We start from the raw sequence: 21,869 nt of genomic DNA, 5'->3' as shown, positions 1-21,869 counted from the left end.
GAACGTGGTTCACCAGATTACGAGTCCACCACTCTTAACCACTACACCACGCTGGCTCTCACTGACCTCCGCACTATAAAGCATAGTGTTGTTGTTGTTGTTGCTGCTGCTGCTGCTGCTGCTGCTGCTGCTGCTGCTGCTGTTACCATATCTACAGAATATCCAGATGAGCAAATAAATGAGCAGCCATCTCTGCATTCACAGCACCAAGATGACTTTTGCCAGTAGATGAAACTGGTCAATAAATAATTTCCATTCATCAGAAGCTACAGATGTTTATCATTATGTGATCCTCATAAAAAGGGAAAGTCCTACTGACTGGAACCTAAAGCTCTTCTGCTTTTGAACAGGAGTTTCAAAATTGGAAGAATAAATGCACAGTGTTTTGAGGTAAATGCTGACAACTGTTGAAAGGCAATTCTGGGTTTTCTGTTTGATCTACCCTATGAGCTTTTTAAACTATTTAACATCAGTGCTATTTTTCTAAGGGAAAAAGGTGCCAGAACTTACCATGAATGCCTCCTTTGTTCTCTTATATGTAATGGCAATGGCATGCACCTGAGAGGTGCCAGAACTGAGTTCCATTGAGTTCCGGCTGAAAAAAGCCCTGTGTAACATCTTTATGGAGTCATACTGGAATCTCTTTCCTCTACTCTTTATTGGGGCCATAACACTTGGATTGTGTATGAAAAACTGTCCCAGACCTAAATTGATGGCCAGGATCCATTGTAGGATTCAATAATGACAACACGTTGCTTTCGTCAGAACTCTGTTATAACCCTTAATATTCTTTGGCTTCAGAAAATGACCTAGCCAAAGTCAAGCACATTTAAGTCTATTCAATATGTGTTTAAAGTGCTTAACTATGGCGGGCTCATGACCTTCTATTCGAATTGTAATCTGTTTTGAAAAATATTACAAGCAAATATAGATAATTATTATTTTTTTGCTTTCCCCGAATGTTCACTTAAATATGATTAATTAGTGATCATTCAATCACTTAATAGCTTAATCACATATTGCATCATTTAATAGCTGATATAGCTAGGTAAGTAAATGTTTGGTTTAATGTTTATCTAAGCATTCCATGGTTAATATGACATCATTTAATTTCTGCTATAGAGATATATAGAGAGATGATATAGATATAGATATAATCTCTCCAAAGCTTTACTTTGGAGATGATTTACATCTTCCAAATTAAAAATAATATTACAAAAAGCATTATAGTGATGGGCAATGTATGTCTGAACATATTTAGATTTGTAAATACTTTAAAGAAAATTGAAGCCCTCAAGTGAAAGACATCAACATTTTCCCCAGAAAAGTTGAGAGAAAGTATTGGGATGCAACACATCTTATGGGTGTTTTCCCCAAATTAAGAAGTTTGGGGCAGAAATTATAAAAGAAGCAGAAATAATAACATAATCGATCTTACCAAAGGACCTTTTAATTGTTCTGTTTGGTAACACTGAGGGTTAGCTCTGGCAGACGACAATTAGTCCAGCATTTATTATTTATTCATAAAAATATTTATATACAACTATTCATTTAAAAAAACACCTGAGTGGTTTACAACAATTATACATAAAACCATACAATAAAAATGACAGAAAAATATTAAAATCAGAAATCAGATCCCTATTATGGAAAGATGCACTCTTAACTGCCTGCATAATCCAGAGGAAATAGAAAAGTTTTCAGGAGGTGTTTAAAAGTTGAAACAGTAGACATCTTTCGAATCTCTATGGGCAGAATACGCCACAATACTGAGCTGAAGACACTACAGGCTTAGTTTCTTGCTTTTGGCAAATGAGCCTCATAGGATCATAGAATTGTAAAGTTAGAAGAGACCCCATCTGGTCCAGTTGCCCTGCAATGCAAGCTCTAACTTGCCATCTTGGGGAACAACCAGCAATGCTCCTACAGATGAGGACTGGCACCTTATTTTCTAAAAAAAGAGAGCACTTTATATATTTATAAATAAACCATACATTCTAAAGACACTGCAGTCTCCACTGTTCCTCATTCCAAAGAGACTGAGCCCTGAGTATATAGCGCCTGGAACCCCTGGAATCTCTCATCACTCAGAAGTTGAGGTGGCATGCAGCAATATAAAGCTGAGCAGCCAGAATTAAAGAAAAAATTTCCCCCAGAGAGGCTCCAGTTTGTACTAGGGGAGCAATGGCCTTCAGGAAGAGAGAGAGAGAAACTTTTTATCTTTTCTATCCTATGGGGTTTGTATGTTTGGGAATTCAGTAGGCAGGATGAGTCCCTGAATGTTTATCTTCACTATTTGTTTTGCTATACATTTTCTGACACATAATAATATTTCGCCAAACTAGATACGGCACTATTAATATTTAGCCTTGACAGGCTTGCTTTTTAAAAATAAATACATAAATACATAAATAGCTGACATGAAAGGAGAGGGAGATGGGGCAGCGGGGCGGGAGGAAGAGAGAAATTCAATTCAATTCACCTTTAAAGGCAAACGTACTTAATCCACACTTTCCAGAACAATATGAAAACTGAAATACAGCTATCCTTCTATCTATATATCTGTCTATATATCTATCTATCTGAAAATAACAAACAGAATGCTCTGCAAAAATGTGTGTATTAGGGAAAATGGCATAAAAATGTGTATACTGTATTGGGGGGGGGGAGAATTTGTACTAAAATGCTGGTGAATTTTCCTGAGGACATTTAAAAAAATACCTAAATAAATCACATGTTGATATGAAGCTGTGGAGAACTGAAGACTGGGGAAAAATGAGAACTGGGGAGACACTGAAACAGACAGATTTATCCCTTTTTAGGGCAAACAGGTCTGTGTTGTGAGAGGAGGGGGCGCTTGTCCCTGCTGCCACTCCTACAGAATCAAAGAACTGTAGAGTTGGAAGGGACCACACACAAGCACCCCCCTCTGCTTTTCACAATGGGAAGAAAGCTCAATACTAGTGACAAAAGGAAAGACAACAGAATGATGTTCATGTATGTCTGTGAGGCATGCTCACTCTCAAGTCTTGGCAGAGGGCAGGGGTGGTCTGCAGCTTGTTCCCAAGATGCTTGTCCTCGCAGAGAGGCTTGGTACCTTTCTGAATAACTTCTGATAGTTGCTCCTGTACAGATCCTGCTTGACTCTTAGAGGCTTCCACCATGGTCTTGGAGCCAGGGAAGAAACAGTATTCACCTACCTGGCTTAATAAAACTGGGCTACTGTTGCCACCAGGTTGGAATAAAAGGAAGCCCTTGTGTTTAGGCTCATCTGGGGAGAAAGGAAGCCCTTCCTTTGGCACAGATCTTGGGGTTTGGGGCATGCTGGTGACGTAGTCACTAAATGAGTCCTGGGACACGACTGGAGCATTAGCTGGGTGCCCAGGATCTGCTTCCTTCTTCTGAACCAGCTGTGAGCTTGAGATATCATCCATGGTTGGGGTCAATTGTGAGGCAGCTGTGACTATCCCAGAACAGAGAAGACTTCCATCCTTTGAGGTCAACAGAGGTGAGGGGAGCAAGAAGTCCCTCTCTTTACTTAGTGATAGATCTTCTGTGGCAATGTAGTCTAAGGACTCATTTTGACAGTGGTTCTTCATGCTAGTAAGGCTTTGTGACCTCAAACCTTCATTTGCCTCCTTCTCCAACCTGTCACTTGCCACTCGGCTTTGTTGCCTTTGAAGAAGTTGTTGCTTCTCTTGCTCTCGGACTAGGACAGGAGACGCTGGCGGCTCTTCCTCTTTCCCCACAGGTGGAAGCTGCTGGAAACTAGAGCAATGAGGCAGTCCTACAAATTGCAGAGCCACAGGTGTCTCCTTCCTTTCCAAAGAGGCAACTTCCAAGTCCTTCTGGTTCTCAGGCAGAGAGGACTCTGGTGGGAAGAGTAAGTATGGGCCATCAAAATCAAACTTCCGAGCCTTGTGGCTACAGAGTGGCTTGTCAGGCTGATCCAAAAATTGGCTGGCATTGGCCACAGGAAGTTCTGTTCCTTTCACATGCTGGAAGGCAGTGGAATGTGGTGTTGTTTTCCCTGAACTGGAGGCTTCAAGAGACTCTGGGTGACTAACCAGCTTCTGGCTGCAGCAGAGGAAATAAGTGAAGAATGTTGGTCAGTAAAGAGAGATCTTCCCACCCAAACATGTTACTCCAAGACAATACCCCTACTCGAGCATTTGCCTGAGTGTGTGTAGGCTAAATGTGGGGAGTGGGAAGGGGCATGCATGCAAGTCCCACCTCAGCGTCCTCCCATGCACCAACTGTTGAGAGGGAAGTCTGAGGAGGAATTCATCTGAAGATGCTGGGATCAGGAAACCTGTCTTATCAGGCCATAGCTCAGAGCCAGAGCATCTGTTTTGTCTGCAGAAGGTCCCAAGTTCAACCCCCAGCTAGTGGCTGACTTGGACACTATGGCACCCATTGCGAGGCCAAAATTTGGTGTACAAACAACCAGACCTCGCATTGCCTTCCCAAAAGTGGGTAAGGCAGTGCTGGCTCTGGAAGGAGGCGTAAGGGCTCTGGCATGGTCCTAGAGCCCTCCTACTTCCTTCCCAAAGCTGGGAAAGCACTAACTAGGCTTTCAGAAGGAGCTGGGAGGACTCTAAGACCCTGTCAGAGCCCAACAACTCCTTCCCACAGCCCAGCACCTTGCTTACTAGGTTTTGAGATTTTGCCTCCTTGGCTCAGCAGCCACCCCTGCCCCTAACATCTCCAGGTGGTGTTGAGACTGTCCCCTGCCTGAAACGGAGTGGGTGGGGGCTGCTTGAGAATTAGTGTAGACAATACTGAACTAGATGGACCAATGGTCTGTGGCTTCTTTCTATGTGCCCACTTTCCGAGCCATTGTTGGCTTGCTAGTGAACATGAAGCAGCTAATTAGAGTGACAGAAACTAGTACAATTCTTTGCCTATCTGCTCAGAGGAAACCCCGCTGAGTTAAACAGAGCTTACTCCCAGATAAATGTGTATAGGATTGCTGCCTTAGTGTAAGTAAACATGGCCCAGAAACATGCCAGCTAGTTTTCTGAGAATGCCTTGGACAAGCAGTGTGTCCTTCCTTTAGATGTACTCACCTTTCCAACGTACAGCTGTTCACTCCCTCCCTAGAGCTCTGGCTACTACTGTCCTCTGAGCCATTTAGCAACTCAAGTCTCTGAAAGAACACAAGTGCAGTGTGAGGAAAGAGCTGGAACAAAAGTGCCACTGTGCATGGTACAAGTTAAACACAGGGTGTTTGCGGGTGAGACCATGTCCCAAGTGCTTTAGTGATACAGGGCACCTGCATATTCCTGCTTTCTCATGGGCACCTGTGTGCTGGCTTAGTGCCCATAAGCAGCTGGTCTCATCTTCATTCAGATCCTACCTTGTGTATCAGTTAGGTGGATCAATGGTTTGACTCTAATAGAAGGGAATTTCCTATGTTTCACATTTCCAGACTGTTCCAGTGCAGATCTTGGCTCAAAAAAAGTATCATCTTTGCTTTTTCAAAACAACATGTACACCATACATGGAAAGCACTTTTGTATCACTTTAACAGTCATGGTTTTCCCCAAAGACTCCTGGGAACTGTAGTTAGTTCAAGGTGCTGGGAATTATAGCTCTGAGAGATTTCTCCTAAGAATTCTAAGCACTCTTACCAAACTAGAGTTCCCAAGATTCTTTGAGGTAAGCCATGGCTGTTTAAAATAGTATAAAAGTGTTTTAAATGCATGGTTTTGAAAATATGGATTTAAATGCAGTTGTTCATGTGGATTTTTTTTAAAATGTGGAAATGGAATGAAGCAGACTTGGGGTGAATCAGTCAGAAGTGACAGGGACCTGAAACTGGTCACCCACATGGGAGAGCCTTAATGTCCTTGGACCTTGACCAAGGCCAAACACACAGTGTTGAAGTATCTCATGGAAGATGGTTCGATACAAAAAAGTATCAGAAGGAATGCCTTCAAACAAAGAAGCCCAGTACATTTTTGCAAGGCAGAATCAGAGATGCTAATTCCAGTCCAAAGGAAATCTCTCTCACCGGGAAAAGGTTTGGGAGAAGAAGCGTCTTGGGAGGGTGTGGGATGGCTTCCTTCCAATTCTTGCTCTTCCTGTAATGAAGACATTAAAGCAACGTCAGTCAAACCAAGGTGGAATCTTGTTCAGCAGCAAACATTTGCTCTCTGTGGTTGGCAAACATCAGTCCATCTATACTTCAACAAATGCCGCATGAAACAGCTTCTGAATGGAAGCTGCTCAATGTGGCATCCATAGGATTGTTCACTGCTTGAACCAGCACCACCACGTTAGAAGGATCTCCACATTACTGCTGTTGCCACCCAAAGTGTTTTCAAGTGTTTTCCACATGTTGTTTCAATCATGGTGATGCATGGACTTTATTCCAGATGTTGAGAGGATGTCTAAAATAATAGTTGACATCTGGTTGCTGCCAGCTAAGCAACCAGGCAAATCTGGCAGTGCTGAGAGCATGTGGTCAGCAGATTCTTAGTCATTTAAAGCCTCCATTTCACCTGGCAGCAGCAGAATGAGAGATGAGACAGCCAGGACCTCTCAATTAGCTTGGGTTAGAGACCAAGTCAATTTGGCTCCCCCCTCCCCACAACAGTTTCCATTCAAGCTACTCATTATGCACATTAGATGTGGACTGAAATTTGGCTGAACATTCTTCAACAGGAGACTGAAATTGTCCACAATGCTACGTTCATGGGGGGGGGGGGGTAAGAAAATTCTCAGAAAACCCAAATTTTCTTTATGTCAGCCGACTTCCCCACTCCCAATTTTGCATCCTGGGAATAGGAGAGAGAATTTTGGGCACAATTTGCAGATCCACTTTTAATTTTGTTTCATGCTATTTTAATATTGTCGAAAGAAACAGTGGGCTTGGCCTCTGCACCTTCCAGTTCTTGTCTTTCAGTTCACTGCTTCCTTCAAACAGTGGCATTAACAGAAGAGAAATTTCTGAGAAAGGTTCTGAAAGTTTCTTTTGTAGCCTTCTCCAAAACTGCTGGAGAATTGCACCCTAGCCAGAGACTGTTCAGCAGCAACAACGCCCCAACACACACACACACACACACACACACACACACACACACACACATTTTGCCATGCACAAAGAGGGTAGGGATTTTTGGAATACCCTCACCCCCTTTGGAGGGACGCAGGTGGCGCCGTGGGTTAAACTACAGAGACTAGGACTTGCCGATCAGAAGGTCAGCAGTTCTAATCCCCCTGACGGGGTGAGCTCCCATTGCTCGGTCCCTGCTCCTGCCAACCTAGCAGTTCGGAAGCACGTCAAAGTGCAACTAGATAAATAGGTACCACTCTGGCGGGAAGGTAAACAGCATTTCCGTGTGCTGCTCTGGTTCGCCACAAGCGGCTTAGTCATGCTGGCCATGCCAGCTCCCTTGGCCAATAAAGCAAGATGAGCACCGCAATCCCACAGTCGGTCATGACCGGACCTAATGGTCAGGGGTCCCTTTACCTTTTGCACCCCCTTCAACCCTTATAAAAGCGAGTATATCACTTTTAGAACTGACGCCCGAATTTCCTTGTTTTCCTCTTCCCTCCTCACCCCTTATCCCTTTTGTGTCATGCCTTTGGATTGCTTATGGGCAGGAACCACAATGTTTTTAATCTACACACAGCACAGAATAAATTCTATGCACTTTGTACATGACAAATAATAATAACACTGCCATGGCATTATGCCACCAAGCATAGCCTACATGTATATACATATTTCAGATGCAGAAAGGGTGGAGAACACTCCTCTTTGTGGATGTTAACAAATTGTGAGCTGTCCATGTGCAATGCATCACCAATGCAAATGTATGTTCTGGAATATTTATAGAAGTGTGGTTAAAAAGACAATACCCAGTCCACATAACAAACAGCTGTATGCTGTGGACTGTTCACTATATGGCAACAGCCACCACTCGAGAGCTCTGAAACTCCTTGCAGCCAGTCCCCACCCTACATTGTGTGCCAATGTATCCAGATGCCCAACCCATTTGCAACACATGCTTACCTGAGAAGATAACTATGGCAAAAGCACATGCCTGCCATCATCACAATTACAGAGACTGCTGCAATCAGTATAATGCTCCAAGGAGGCACAACTGAAACCAAACAGAGGATTGCAACATCATCAGAATGCTGAGAGATCAATTGAAAGGAAAGTTAAAGCAAATTGCACTTCAAAATTGAAAACTGACTTTGAAATCAAAGCAGCATTGCCTTTGCTTCAAGTGTTCTTAAGAAGTCACACCCAGGGAAAACATTAGATGCATGTCAAGCAGACTTCCGGACTGGACTACTGTAATGTGCCCTCAGCATCAGCGGCAGAGCATATGCCCGCACTGCCCAGGGCAGGTGCACTCCCGAGGGGGGCATGGCGTGGAGGGTGCCCTCCCACACGCCACAGTTCAGGGTAGGAGATGTTGGGAGCTCGGCCTACACTTGAGTAGGACCCTGGCAGAGACACATGCTTGACTGGCATGTTCTCTACCTCCTGGTCATTCGTTCGGGAGCTTCAAAAGCTTTATTCTGCCCGAACATTACAGCGACTGATGCCAACCGACACTGGCACACTTAGGGATCCACAGAGTTTGCGCAGTTTGCGTAACACACCTCAGCAACTCAGCATTTTGGCTAATCTACCTTATTTACATATAAACACACATGGAGCACTGCAACATGGCTCCCTCTCGCTCTAGCATCAGACAGCAAAGAAAAAAAGAACGAAGAACAATATTCCCACTTCACAGAACACAGTAACACAAACATCCTGTTTCCGTCACTTCCCACTCTGTGGAGTCAAAACATATACCGTCATGTGATAGACAAAAATCCCATGACTGCAATCATTGAGCAGGAATTCTAACAGGAGAGAGCCAGGGAAGCTGATGCTCACTTTTCTCCTGCTCTCTGCAGGAGCTGCTGCAGCCGGGTGCGCCTCACCATGATTGAGGAGAGCTGCTCTCTGCCGCCAGGTCAGAAGAGCTGCTGCTGCAGGGTGAGAGGTGTGCCATCCACTCACCTGCCATTTTGTCATGACACCCAAGGCGGACCACACCCACCACACCCCACTTCCTACGCCTCTGCTCAGTATGTGCCTGTCCATACCAACTCTTCAGCATATCGCCATCTGAAGACAGCAATAGAACCTTTCCCCCTAGAGAAGAAAGGTGGACTAGAGCCCTTGTTTGGAAACTCCATTTGTGGCTTACCCCTGTGTGTTGTCCAGTCAATTTCCTTGCTCCATTCACTCCATGGACCATCATATGAGTAACCACGGACTTTTGCCCGCACTTTTGCTGTGTAACTTGTGTCCTGTTCCAGCAACTCTGAGGAGAACGTGAACCATGTGTCATCACTGTTGCCCAAATGGTCCTGAGAAGAGAAAAGAGGAGAAAAACAAGGGAGGAGATAACACTTTGCTTTTCTCAAACTACTGTATTGGAGCGCAGTTTATTTACTGCTCACCTCTGAAAGCTTTCCGGTTTTCCAGTATGAGATTTGATATGTCTCTGGAATTTGCAGAGTCGAATTCCTAACCTCCCATTTGAGGCTGTACTCCTGGTTGTCCTGGGTTGACACAGACAGCTTGAAAGGTGGGCCTGCCTTGACTGGAAAACAAAGGATGCATCAAGAACAGAAACCTATCTTTTGTTAACCTGTTAAAGAGTATTTGCAAGGGTAAGGTCAGGGTGGGCCCAAGCAAAGAGGAGTGTACCCCCAGGAGCCCCTAGGACTTTACTGAGGGACTAGGATGCATTGCCAGCTCCCTTCGAGAAGTGGCAACACCAAAAGCATCCTCAGAGTCTCAGCCTGATGTGCTTCTTTCCCTATGGAGTGTCTCTTGAATTGTGCTACCCCAAGTGGCTGTTAATTCATTTTATGTCATTATAACCCTTGTTCCCTCCATAATGGGACAAGGGTCTTCCATTCAGCTATGGACCAGATCCAGACTTGCTCAGCTCCCACAAGGTTGTTGCACCTTTTCCCTTCAGAGTCTTGGCCCTCACTTGGTCTGCCTGTAAGAGGCACTGGCACTGGGTTTGACCACGTGACTTTGTCTTATCCTCACATTTGCTTCTTCATGACTGCATACAGGTGACATTGCCCAGGTAAGTCACAAAGAAAAGAAAAGTCATAGGAGCCCGTATGTGCCCCATAGAATTAAGCTTTGTGGACTCTAAAGGGGCCTTACTGTGTTTTGCTGCCTCCATCACTTTCTCTTCCTCTTTTGGCTGCACAGTCACGAGATATTGGCTTATCCTCTCGGGGTTGGCGACATTGATCAAACAGCTTTGCAGGACATATCGGGTGGAAGGCAGTTCCATTTGAAGGACTGGGGAGCATTCCTTTTCTCTAGGAACAAGGAAGATACAAGAGGAAGTTAAGGTTTTTTTTAAAAGGCAAGGATATTTGGAGGTATTTTTGCTTCATACAGAAAATCTCACCCTGTTTCTGGGCTGGCTTTGTAGAAGAGTGTGAATGAGACTGAATTGGTGACCTCTTGACGCACCTCCCAGCTGCAATTTAGCTGATCAATGCCATTAAATAGACAGCGGAGGTTCTTGGGCTGAGCTTCTGCATCATCTAATGGGAGAAACCAGAAAGAATAAGCCCTGTCTAGGGTCATGCAGAGCTTGGCAAAAGCTAACACAGGGAAGTAACATTGCGGAGGTATTTGGTAAGAAGTGCAACTAGAAATGAAAAAGAGGATCCATTAAATATCAGGCTTCTCAGAGAAGACAAACCAAACTATATAACACAAAACAATTCATTGATCAAAACAGAAATAGGGGTTGTCCTGCAAAGACACCAGTGCAAATTAACTGTCATTAGTGTTGTGAAAGCCACCAATGAGTAGATCAGAAATGGGGAGCCTGGGTCCTCCAAATATTGCTAGACGCAGACATCAAGGCCAAAGGTCAGGGAGCATCTAATGAATTAATTCCAAAGGAAACAGAAACTATGTACACAGTGCATCCCTGGAGTCCTCACCACTTGTTGAATTAAGGTGCATGGAACAATAAGATGGGAAGTGGGTTAGTAAATGTGAGGGAAGCCTTGTATGCAATAGGCTAAGTCTATTTAGAATGAGCACAGCTGAAGGTACCATCACCTCCTGGTCCAATACTGGATGTCATGGACAAGGCAGATCAGAGTTTACAGCTTCTGACATGCTCCAAGAAAGGTTGAGAGCAGACCGAGTCATTATAAGCATCCTCTGGAGACTTAGGATCTTCTGGCTCAGGTATCTCCTGATCTCCAGCAGCAGACTCAGAGTTCTGCTCTTGGTCAGACTCCTTAGCTGTAGACTTTGCAGCCCATGACCTTGAGTCTTGATTGCTGCTGGACTCTGGGGTCATGACAGGTACAGGTTAACTCCAACAGATGTCCCATCATGTTTTGAGGTGAACCACCAGCATCATGGAGTTCTTTCCAAGAGTGATCAAAATGTCTGGGTGTGTCTCAAATCTTCGCTTCATCTCAGTGAAAAACTTGAAGCTTCTTCACAAGCTGCTTAATGGCATCACAAACACAAAGCTGATGGTGGGCACCAAGTTGGGAAAGGCTGCCCGACACCATGGGTGTCTACAGAAGAACAGCGATGAGATATGCATGTGCAAGAGCATCCAGAGTATTTGAGCAACTGAGTGCAACTCATCCAGAGCTAATCTTCTAGCATAAATCTTATCCAACTGGCATGCAGCTCTTCCAGCAGCTTAGAACATACAGCCATGACCATAAGGAAAAACCATCTCTTTGCAGTATTACCTTTCCATGTTTTCGGTGTCTCCCAATAGACTTCGTGGCTCCATTTACTGTAACGGCCAACAAGACCACCGCCTTGTCTTGGTTTGCTTCGAACGCGAGCAACATAGGGGCTCCCAGGCACAAGGTCATCATGGAGGAGAAGGCATCTGGAGGTGTTTGGCATCAAGATAGAGGTGGAATCCTAGCAAGGGAGAGAGAGAGATTTGCATGGGGGGGAAGAGATAAATACATTTCCATAGAAATACATTTCCATACTCTATATACTCCAGCCACCCGTTCTCACAGGGGCCTGCTTTGGGGCCTATAGGAAGCCAAAAGTGGGAGCTGATCACAGCAGCACTTCCAATGCTTGTTCTCTCCAGCAACTGGTATTCAGAGGACTATCACCTCTGATACTGGAGAGAGTACAGAGACATCATGCCTAGCAGCTACTAATAGCTTTATCCTCTTTGAAATTGTTTAAACCCATTTTAAGGCCATCCAAGGTGGTGGTCATTATATCTTGGGGTAGTGAATTCTATAGTGCTACCTTCTGTACTCCATTTAAAACTCTTAATTTTTGGAAACCAGTCAGCACTTCTACTAATGGTATCGAATACACTTCTTGTGTAGAATAATATTTTGTGGTTGCTTTTTTCTGATGATAATGATGATGATGATGGTATTCACTGCATGACTAAGTGCAGACAGAAATGTTGACGTGACTCTCAAAACGGTCATATATACCTCCCAGAGTTCCCAGCACCTTTTGTAGGTCACTTCAAAGTCCAGGGCTCCATCCAGCCAATGTCTTTTATTTGTTCCACCCCCTGCTTCCCAAGCCAATAGGTAGTCACCATCCTCTGTGACAACAACATCTCGAACCTGAGGTGGAGGAGGTCGTACTGGAAGAGTGAATAAAGAAAAACACAGGTTAATCTTTGCTCAGGTGGAAAGGTACAGATCTGCCTATGGTACCTGCTTGGTACCTGACAGAATGCCTCTTCTTGTATCTACCTACTGCTAACTGTATCTAAGAATGTTTTTCTCTATGCATTCCCTCAGTCTGAAGTTCAGAGGGGGCCTTTTTGGTGGTGGCCCTCTGGCTATGGAACATTCCCCATAGGGAAAGCCACTTACCATCTATGTTGTTATTCTTTCAGTGTCAGGCTACAAACCTTTCCTTCTCCCCAAGTCTTTTAAGACCACCTGATTTTACTCCCTGTCTTCTGCTTGGCTCTCGGAGTTTTAAGATTTACTGTGCAATTGTCCTACAAGCATTGTACAGGTATTTTAACAGATCCGTACAATGCTTAGATAAGTTACTTTATAAAGCATCTAACAAAGTATAACAAATAAATCTTCATTTCTTGCACCTTGGACCTATCCACTCTTAACTGGGACAGGAGGCAATTGGTTTCAGTGGAATTTCCCACCCAGGAGGTGTGCTTAAGATTGCAGCTTGTGGATCAATTCAAGAAAGCAATAAAGATGGTTTAGTTGACACTCAGTCAAGGCCCAAGGTCTATTGATCCGATGTCTTCACCAACAAAACACTGATTGTGTCAGCTTTAGAAGTCTAACTTAATGATATTTCAAATATTTTTACATCGCAAAGAGATGACAATGTGAAACTGCTAAATTACAATAAATTGAGAGGTTCAATGCTATCTCCTGTGGAATGAACGAAGACATAGACGTTCTAGCACATTATGTGCATTAATTGGTTTCCCAATGTCACAGTGTCTCAGTTATCAACAACTCCCATGCAGCCTTGGAATTCCTACTGCTAATCTCAAACTCTTGAACTTTGGTCCTTGCTCTTGGACTGGACTGATTGTTGCTAATCCTTTTCCTTGTAATAGCACCTGGCCTGGATTCTGCTCTTTCCAAGCCACTGAGTTTGTGCCTAAGTGGACCTGTTATTGGTTTGGGGAGGGAGGCTGGGCACATGCTGTACATGAACCTGAATGCCATCTGCTGCACTTTCCTGAACCAAATGATTTCCTGAAAGTGACTCCACTTGCTTCAGAGGTCGCCAATGTGGTGCCTGCCTGATGTTGTTGGACTCCAAGTCTCATCAGCCTCAGCCAGCATAGCCAATGGCTAGGGATGATGGAAGTTGGAGTCTAACATCTGGATGGCACTACATTGGCTACCTGTGGCCTAGATGGGACACTGCTTGTTCTGACCTCTCTAGACCCCACCCTAACCTTTCCACATCACAATCAGTGGCTGCCCAGACCACCAAGATTTGACTAAATTAAGCCCACTGCCTCAAACTCCATATGAGATTTGTCACGCTGCAGAACAGGATATTCAGGGGAAGACTGACATCAACTTCTATGAGCATGCATCTCTACTCAACATCTCCAAAACAGTGTGAGGGCATGATTTAGAGGGAAGAAGTGGGTTCTTAACAACTGAGAGAAAATAATTCAGGGTGAGAAGAATCAGAAGGATGGAAATATTTAAGCTCCCCTTTCTTGCTGGCTGAGGCTGATGGGAGTTGGAGTCCAATAACATCCTTGCCACTAAAGGTTTTCCATCCCTGATTTCAATGTTCGTCACAGACTCAGAATGCTATATCTTCATCAAAAGTCTACTTGGGCTCTCAGCACATTCAGATTTAAAATGAGCCCCCCCAAAATCTATTTTTGTTTCATCCTGATGGTGAAGTTGAAAGGTTACAGTGGGGGCTAGAGGGGTTACCATACATTAACCTAGACCAGGCATGTCCAAAGTCTGGTCCGGGGGCTGCGTCACTCCTTGGGTCGACCAATTTGGTCAGCCGGGGGGGGGGGGCTAAATAAATAAATAAATAAATACTGCAGTACACTTTCGGGACTTTGATGCTGCAGCGATGGCAGTGGCAGAGGGGTGGTGGTCGCCTTGACCCAGTGCCAGATTTATGTATAGGCTAAGTTGGCTGAAGCCTAGGGCCTCTAAATCTAGGGGGCCTCACCAGCCAGCCCGCTCCCCAGCGGGCAGTCTCCTCTCTCCCCAAATTGCAAATCAAAGACTTCATGCGAGGGCAGGGCAACTTGGGCCTCTAAATCTAGGGGGCCTCACCAGCCAGCCCGCTCCCCAGTGGGCAGTCTCCTCTCTCCCCAAATTGCAAATCCAAGACTTCATGCGAGGGCAGGGCAACTTGGGCCTCTAAGTCTAGGGGGCTTCACCAGCCTGCCCTCTCCCTAGTGCCGCAGTTTCCCCTCTCTCAAAATTGTAAACCCCAGACTTCATGCAAGTGCAAGGCAACTCAGGCCCAGCAACTATGAGACTCAGGGCTAGCCAATGGGGCCCAATTTGAAGCAGTGGGGCGCAACTTGGTTGTTGTTTTTTGTGTGTTTTTTTTGTAGGGCCCCAGTTCACAGCCAAAGTCTGCAAAATCTTATAGATATAAATAAAATCCATCTAGATTGCCCTGGTGCAGGGGCCCCCTTAGGAGCGGCACACGGGCTCAATTTGGCCAAATTTCTCCAATTGCCTTAAGGTCAGCCCTGATGAGACTGTGCAGGGGTTGGACTGACAAACCCTGCACCTTCTAGGTCCCTGGTGTCACTATTCAGAGTACAGACTCAAGGACTTGTTATGGAAATAAAAGGGGGGCACTTATTGGAAATCAGTTTTGTCACCTCTTCCCCCCCCCCAAACCCTGAGACAATGAGCCCAGCCACTTTTTATTCACAGTCGCATAAGCACTACACTACAGCATGGCCATAAACCTATACGTTCATCCGCTGAAATATACACCAAATTTGTAGCAATGGAGATTTATGTTACTGCTTTATGTATGAACACTATGTTTTAAGAATGGACTCTGTATTTTGTGAATTACCTAAGAGCGACCAATAGAGAGCTCTAGAATCTGACAGCTAACCAGTTGGGTACTACCAGACAGTGACCCCTATTGCTGAAAGCAGGTAACCAATAGGGAATGCTTCAGCTCAGCCTTTGCACTGTTGACTGAACACCCCCTGCTGTGCAGATAATGGAGAAAGTTCATAAATCGTATCCCTTCTGGCATCCTGGCGAACTCTATTACACTGGTGTAAACCCTGGTGCACCAGAAGCCCAGAATAGCAGCAAATAAAATCCGCTCATATGTCAGCGACTGATGAGACTTGTCAACCAGTTCTTTCAAAGTCTTCCTAAATTAAAAGGCTCCAAAATACAGGCCAAAAGAGAGCAGGTCTGAGAAGAGCAAGGCATACAATGGGCACCACCAGTGAAAAGGCCCTGCTCTGTGTAGCTCCTGCCCTGTCATTTGATAGGGTGCCCACTTGCCCTCCTTGTTGACATGGAATGCTCTCTATTGGAGTCTCCAGGTCCAGTACAAAGACCATAAGAAGGGAGAGTAGGGACCTTGAAGTTCCCAACAGCTGTTAATCAAGCAAGAAAGCACACAGGTCACCTTTGTCACAATCAAGACACCTATGTCCTGGCCAGGCCTGCACCCAACCTTGTTTTTGTACAATCTTGTTTGTCCTCAGTAACCAAAATTATATTATCAACATATACAACCAGAAAAGTTGTTTTCCTTCATTTGCAAGGAATTGTACCACACAAAGTGACACTAATAAAGAAAAGTTCCATCAAAACTATCCAGCAATATCAAGTTATAGGAAAACTGGTGCTATTAGCAGTAATCCTTCTAGTTGGTTAATTAGTTCAGCAACTTCCATGCACATGACGTGTGATGCTAATTATTTTCCCCAAGAGTTAAATGATAACTAATCAGAGGCAGCTACAGCTGCAATTGGCAACAAAATATCTGTGAAAGGAAGAGGAGCAGGTTTGCTCAAGTGTGTTGCAGGTAGAAATACTGTTTGTAATGAAGTGAGAGTAGTAGTTTACTTGCTCAAATTAACAAACAAGAACGTTTTGAGAATTTAAATTCTAGATTAAAATTGATTGCTTAATTGAGAAGGGGATTGTAACAAAAATACTGGGGCCCAATTTGAATAGTAGAGTGCCTAGTATCTGGTGGGCAGACCAAAGCACTCGTCAGGAGAGCTATGAGATTCAGGTGAGGGTCAGATGCCTTGTCAATCCCAGCAGGTATATAACATGAAGACCCGGCCTGCCCAGGCCTACAGATGCCTGCCCAATTGGTCTAAATCAGGTATAAATATATTTGGACACAATAAGTATACCTGGTGTTATGTTCCTGTTCATATGTTGTGAACTTAAAAGTTGACAGACAACCTGTATTACTGTGTAAGGTGCTTTACAATGTTCCTAACATATATTTCAGCTTTCTGGATTTAGTTTTCATCTGGCCTTCAGATATGAAAGGCAGAGTGATTTAACACCTGCATAGATTTATCATCCATGTGACGAAATGAAAAGTATGCTATTTGTAATAAACTTTGCATAAAATTTTTGCATAAAATTTGCATTTAATTTTAATGATTCAAAGAATGTCAGGCAAAATGGTTGGGCGTTGCGCATGTTCACTTCATCAAATCATGCCTCAGCTTTCATGCTATCTGTTGCTGCTGCTGCATATTGTAGTCTCCATCATCTGGGGCAACAGGTTGACAGCCCAGGAAAGGAGATGCCAATAATAATGGAGAGCTTGTTTCTTTGAAGTTTGACCACAGTCACTGTTCTTTTCTGTGTCCTCAACACCTAAGTGTAAATGTAAGTTAAACCCAACAATTTCTGGGGGAGCAATTCTTTAAAAAGTTCAACAAATGTTGTTGTAATATTATTTCCCACTCCCACCTTTCTTCCATGGGATTTAAGCTCTTGGGTGGTCTCCCATCAAGGCACAGATCTATGTAGTTTCAGCAAGGTTGCTACACCCTGTGCTTTTCAGTGGATACCGTAATGTTTGATGTTTTATCATGTTTTTAATAATCTGTTGGGAGCTGCCCAGAGTGGCTGAGGAAACCCAACCAGATGGGCGGGGTATAAATAAATGTTGTTAGACAAATTGCATGAGTCCACCTTTCACATTTCTGGGAGACGTGAGTACATACCATTATCAAAGAGGCTGACATTCACCTGGACTTTCAGTTCCTGATCTGGTTTGAAAATGAAGATATTATTCAACCAGACATTGAAAATTGTCTGGTTTTTGTGGCAGCTCCAAAGTATCTGTGAACCTTCTTCTTTGGAATGACATGTCATCTGTGTGAGGTTATTCCTATAAGCACCAGAAAGCCTCGTTTTATTTACTGGTAACAGCAAAGTTGTTAATTCTACAAGCATTCATTCACAACCCAGAGTCCCAGAGAATGAGTCTGATGATACACAATGCTTGTTACAGCTCTATAAAAAAGATGGGCCATGTAAGCTAAGAGGACTGAGGGGGGATCTTGGGAGTACAGACCTCCTGCCCCAATGTTTCAAACATAGAAAAGGCACTTCCTCCTGCCCAGAGCAGGGTTCCTTCAGGATAGTCACAGCCATGCCCCATTGTAAGGTAATACAACCTTCTAAGATATACAACAATCTTATAAATATATAATAATAATAATTACAGATGCATTATTATGATCAATGCAGATCTCCATGTGCTGCCTTTCAGCTAGATCTACAAATGATTTGGAGTGTTCCAATATCTTATTTCAGAGAGACTTAAGTTTTGTTCTGCTTGAAGTTCCTGTGTGTAACAAAACTTGCACACCTTTCTCTTGAAACTAAGGAAACGTGTGTTTTTCATGTTTCTAGATGCTTGACTTTTTAACATACATGTACTGAAGAAATGAACCTATGCTGCCAATTCTCATAGTAGACCAGTGTTTTGTGTGCCGCTTATGTGCTGCTTACTTTATACTGGTCTTTCGAACATACAGAGCTACTACTCGCCTTCTCCAGAGTGACCTTAGGAGCCAATCCTAAATGGCAGACTCACCTTTTTTTCACTCTCATTGGCTCCAATCAGCACAAAGGACAAGAGGACATCTTCTCAGTGACTAAAAACTTCCCCTTTCGTGCTGATAGGGTGGCTCTAGGACCCTGAAGACAAGGAGCTTTCAGGGCCCCTGCTGCAGAAATAGTAATGGTTCCTCAAACCCCTGTGACTCCAGTTCGCTACACCTCTGCTCCTGTCCTTAATTAATATGGGGCACAATTCTCTGCTTGTGAGATCTGGCCAGAAAAACATTGTTTAGCTGGAAAAGGTTGGTAAGAGAGTACATTGAAGGCGCCTGCCCAAGGAGTTCAAGGTGGCATGCATTGCTCTCTTCACCTCCCTGTTTTATCCTCCCAACCATCTTGAGAGGTAGGTTAGGCTGAGCAACAATGATTGGAACTAAGGGCACTCAGCATGGACATAGCCAGGGGATGCAGGAGAGCAGCTGCCCCCTCCAAATCAAGTAAATAAAAAATAATATTTAACTAACTGACCAATTGCATCACAGATAACTCAGTTCTGCCCCTACAGCATAAAGCCTGCCCCTTCCCCCAAATAAACCCTGGCTACGCCCATGCCACTCAGTGAGCTTTGTGGGTGAGTGGAGATTTGAGCTCTGGTCTCCCAGGTCCCACTCCTTTCCTCTAACCACCACACCACACTGACTGCCATTTTCATGCCTCTATATCCTGCTGGCCTCCACCTCCTCTTACTCTTAACAACCACTCCTTCCTTTTTTCCCCTTTGTCAGGCTAAGTTAAGGTTCAGTTCCTCTTTCAAAGGAACACAGAAGAGGAAGATGGAAAATGGAAAGAAACATCACCACTTCATCTTCTGGAGAAGTGCCCCCCACGCCTAACAAAACCGTTCCCTTGTTATTATTTCCTCTCGCATAAAGGGACCATAGCCCTTTTCTGCACGTTACAAAGAATGTGCAGAGGGGAACATGATTGCAAGCGTTGCCCCTCCTCCTGGTCTCAGCATGTTCATTAAAATGCATGTTCATTAAACGGACAGTTTGTTCAATGAGGTGCAGGGCAGGAGACTGTGGCAAGGAGGAGGCGCTCTTTCTCTGAGAGCAACCTGAGGGATGGGTGAATCTGTCTATTTCTGGTCCATGCCATTTTCACATGTATTTACCCATCGGTCTGCCCCATCCCAATTCTCAATTCATCCACGCCTTCCTTCCTTCCTTCCTTCCTTGAAGAATATGTATTGAATTACACATTTTAAAATGTATTTTGGAATCCTGCAGTTGGAAGAGGACTCAAGGAGTCAAGTCCAACTGCCAGCTGATGCAGGGAATTTGCTGCTACACCATCTGCTGCATCTAGCCAGCCACTTCTTTAGAACTCCTCAGGAAGGAGAACACACTACTTTCCAAGTCAGCCTGTTCCACTGTGGGTACCACAAGGAAATCCCTTCCCAGTGTTTAGTTTCAGTCCCCTTTCTTGCAATTTGAACCTATTAGTTTGGGTTACAGATAGGTAGCCGTGTTGGTCTGCCATAGTCAAAATAAAATAAAAAAATTCCTTCCAGTAGCACCTTAAAGACCAACTAAGTTAGTTCTTGGTATGAGCTTTCGTGTGCATGCACACTTCTTCAGCTACCTGTGCACACGAAAGCTCATACCAAGAACTAACTTAGTTGGTCTTTAAGGTGCTACTGGAAGGAATTTTTTTATTTTATTTTGACTATTAGTTTGGATTTATCTAAAATGCACATTTTGAAACATCTCTCTCACTCTCTCTCTCTTTCTCTCTTTCTCTCTACCGCTCAAAATACAGAATTTTTGAAAATAGTTTTTGAGTCGAGAACTGCACAGGAGCACTTGGAAAGTGCAAAAAATACCCCTGGTTGATAACTAAGTGAATGAATCCGTACATTAGTCTGGGAGGCAGAGATCAGGCCTGTTCATATTGGGATTTGCAAAGATCTACGGTAATTCCTCAAGCATCTCCGCCCTTAGGCCCAGCAGCCTCCAGCATTATCTTTTCATCATTCTGCAATGGATAAGACAAGGGTGGGTACCTGTTCCCTACCCCAGGTGCTTTTGGACCAACTCCCATCATCCCTGGCCATTGACCATGCTGGCTGGGGCTGATGGGAGTTGGAGTACAGCAATAACTGGAGGGCCGCAGGTTCCCTATCCTCAGGGATTAGAGGTTAGGCACTCACTGATCTGTGTCGCTATGAAGAAGCTTCATCTTGACAAAGTTTCTTGCACCCCGGCTTTCATTCCAGGTGCAGGCTGTGTGTGACACATAGTCACTGAAGCAGTCAAGGGTTTCCATAGGTGACTTCCCTGCAAAGGAAAGAAAACATAAGGATATAAACTGGTGTTGGGGAAGAGCCAAAGAAGCAGGGAACAAACGGTTAATGAATAATACATTCTCTAATCTCTTGGTGGTTGTTCATGGATTTAAGGAACATAAATGTTCCTCTTAGCTTCATAGTCTTGAGAATGGAGGGTCTTGTGGCACTTTTAAAGAACTACACATTTATTATGGCATGAGCTTTCAGGGACTAGTGTCAATTTCATGTGATGTATGAAGTATAATCCTAAATTCCTAAATGATGGTGGAGATGGAGAGGAGCAGGAGGAAGAACTGGCCAGCAAAATAGTTTCATTGGTGACTAGCAAATCTTTTACTGCTGAGAACACAAACAACTGGACATTGGTACACTATTCAACACATGCCATGTGATGAAAATTCATAATCTTGATTCAGACCACGGGTAATCAACTTGGATTTCTGGATTGTTTTTATAAATCTCCCTGGTATCAGGTCACTCTGTAACTGTCCTTAAGATGATCCTCTTTGAAAGCAAGAACTCTGGAGGGAGACTCCAACATAAAACCATTAATTTCACTTTATTAGAAAATTCATTTCTTTCATCTTAGGTTTGATTCAGGACTATGGATTCTTATCATGTAGCATGTTGATTCAGAGAAATCCTTGAAGAGAACCTACACATAGCTGTCTCTGAACATATTTTACCACTTTTTGTGCACATTACTTTCCTGGAGAATTGCAATTGCAGAATTTGGATAAGTATAGATTTTGAAGAATGGCTGTGTTTCCGTTTGCGTGTTGTTTCAGAAAATGTGGGTTTGGTAGGCTCGACTTTAAATGTGGGCTACACTGAATTACTGCTCCCTTCCTAATTGCAAAGTTTTCTCTGATTTATATTTCTACTTTGTAGGAAATGCCATCCATTCCCTTGTATGGGAGGAAAA

The 21,869-nt window shown here is 44.0% G+C and overlaps 1 protein-coding gene across 1 annotated transcript; it reads right to left on the bottom strand.

The window, feature by feature from the left end:
* Positions 1–1,428: 1,428 nt before the first annotated feature.
* Positions 1,429–21,469, bottom strand: CSF2RB (colony stimulating factor 2 receptor subunit beta). The gene is given in 13 exon segments (XM_079992368.1): positions 1,429–4,077; positions 5,070–5,149; positions 6,017–6,086; positions 8,024–8,114; positions 9,225–9,387; positions 9,481–9,623; positions 10,208–10,368; positions 10,461–10,599; positions 11,785–11,965; positions 12,511–12,668; positions 17,751–17,917; positions 20,807–20,954; positions 20,957–21,469. Coding segments are annotated over 13 exon segments (2,649 nt in total). The 5' UTR covers positions 21,021–21,469; the 3' UTR covers positions 1,429–2,993.
* Positions 21,470–21,869: the final 400 nt, after the last annotated feature.

The sequence above is a fragment of the Podarcis cretensis genome, assembly GCF_951804945.1.
Source record: "Podarcis cretensis genome assembly, chromosome: 10".
Lineage (NCBI taxonomy): Eukaryota > Metazoa > Chordata > Lepidosauria > Squamata > Lacertidae > Podarcis > Podarcis cretensis.
This window is presented reverse-complemented; position numbering and strand designations above follow the sequence as displayed.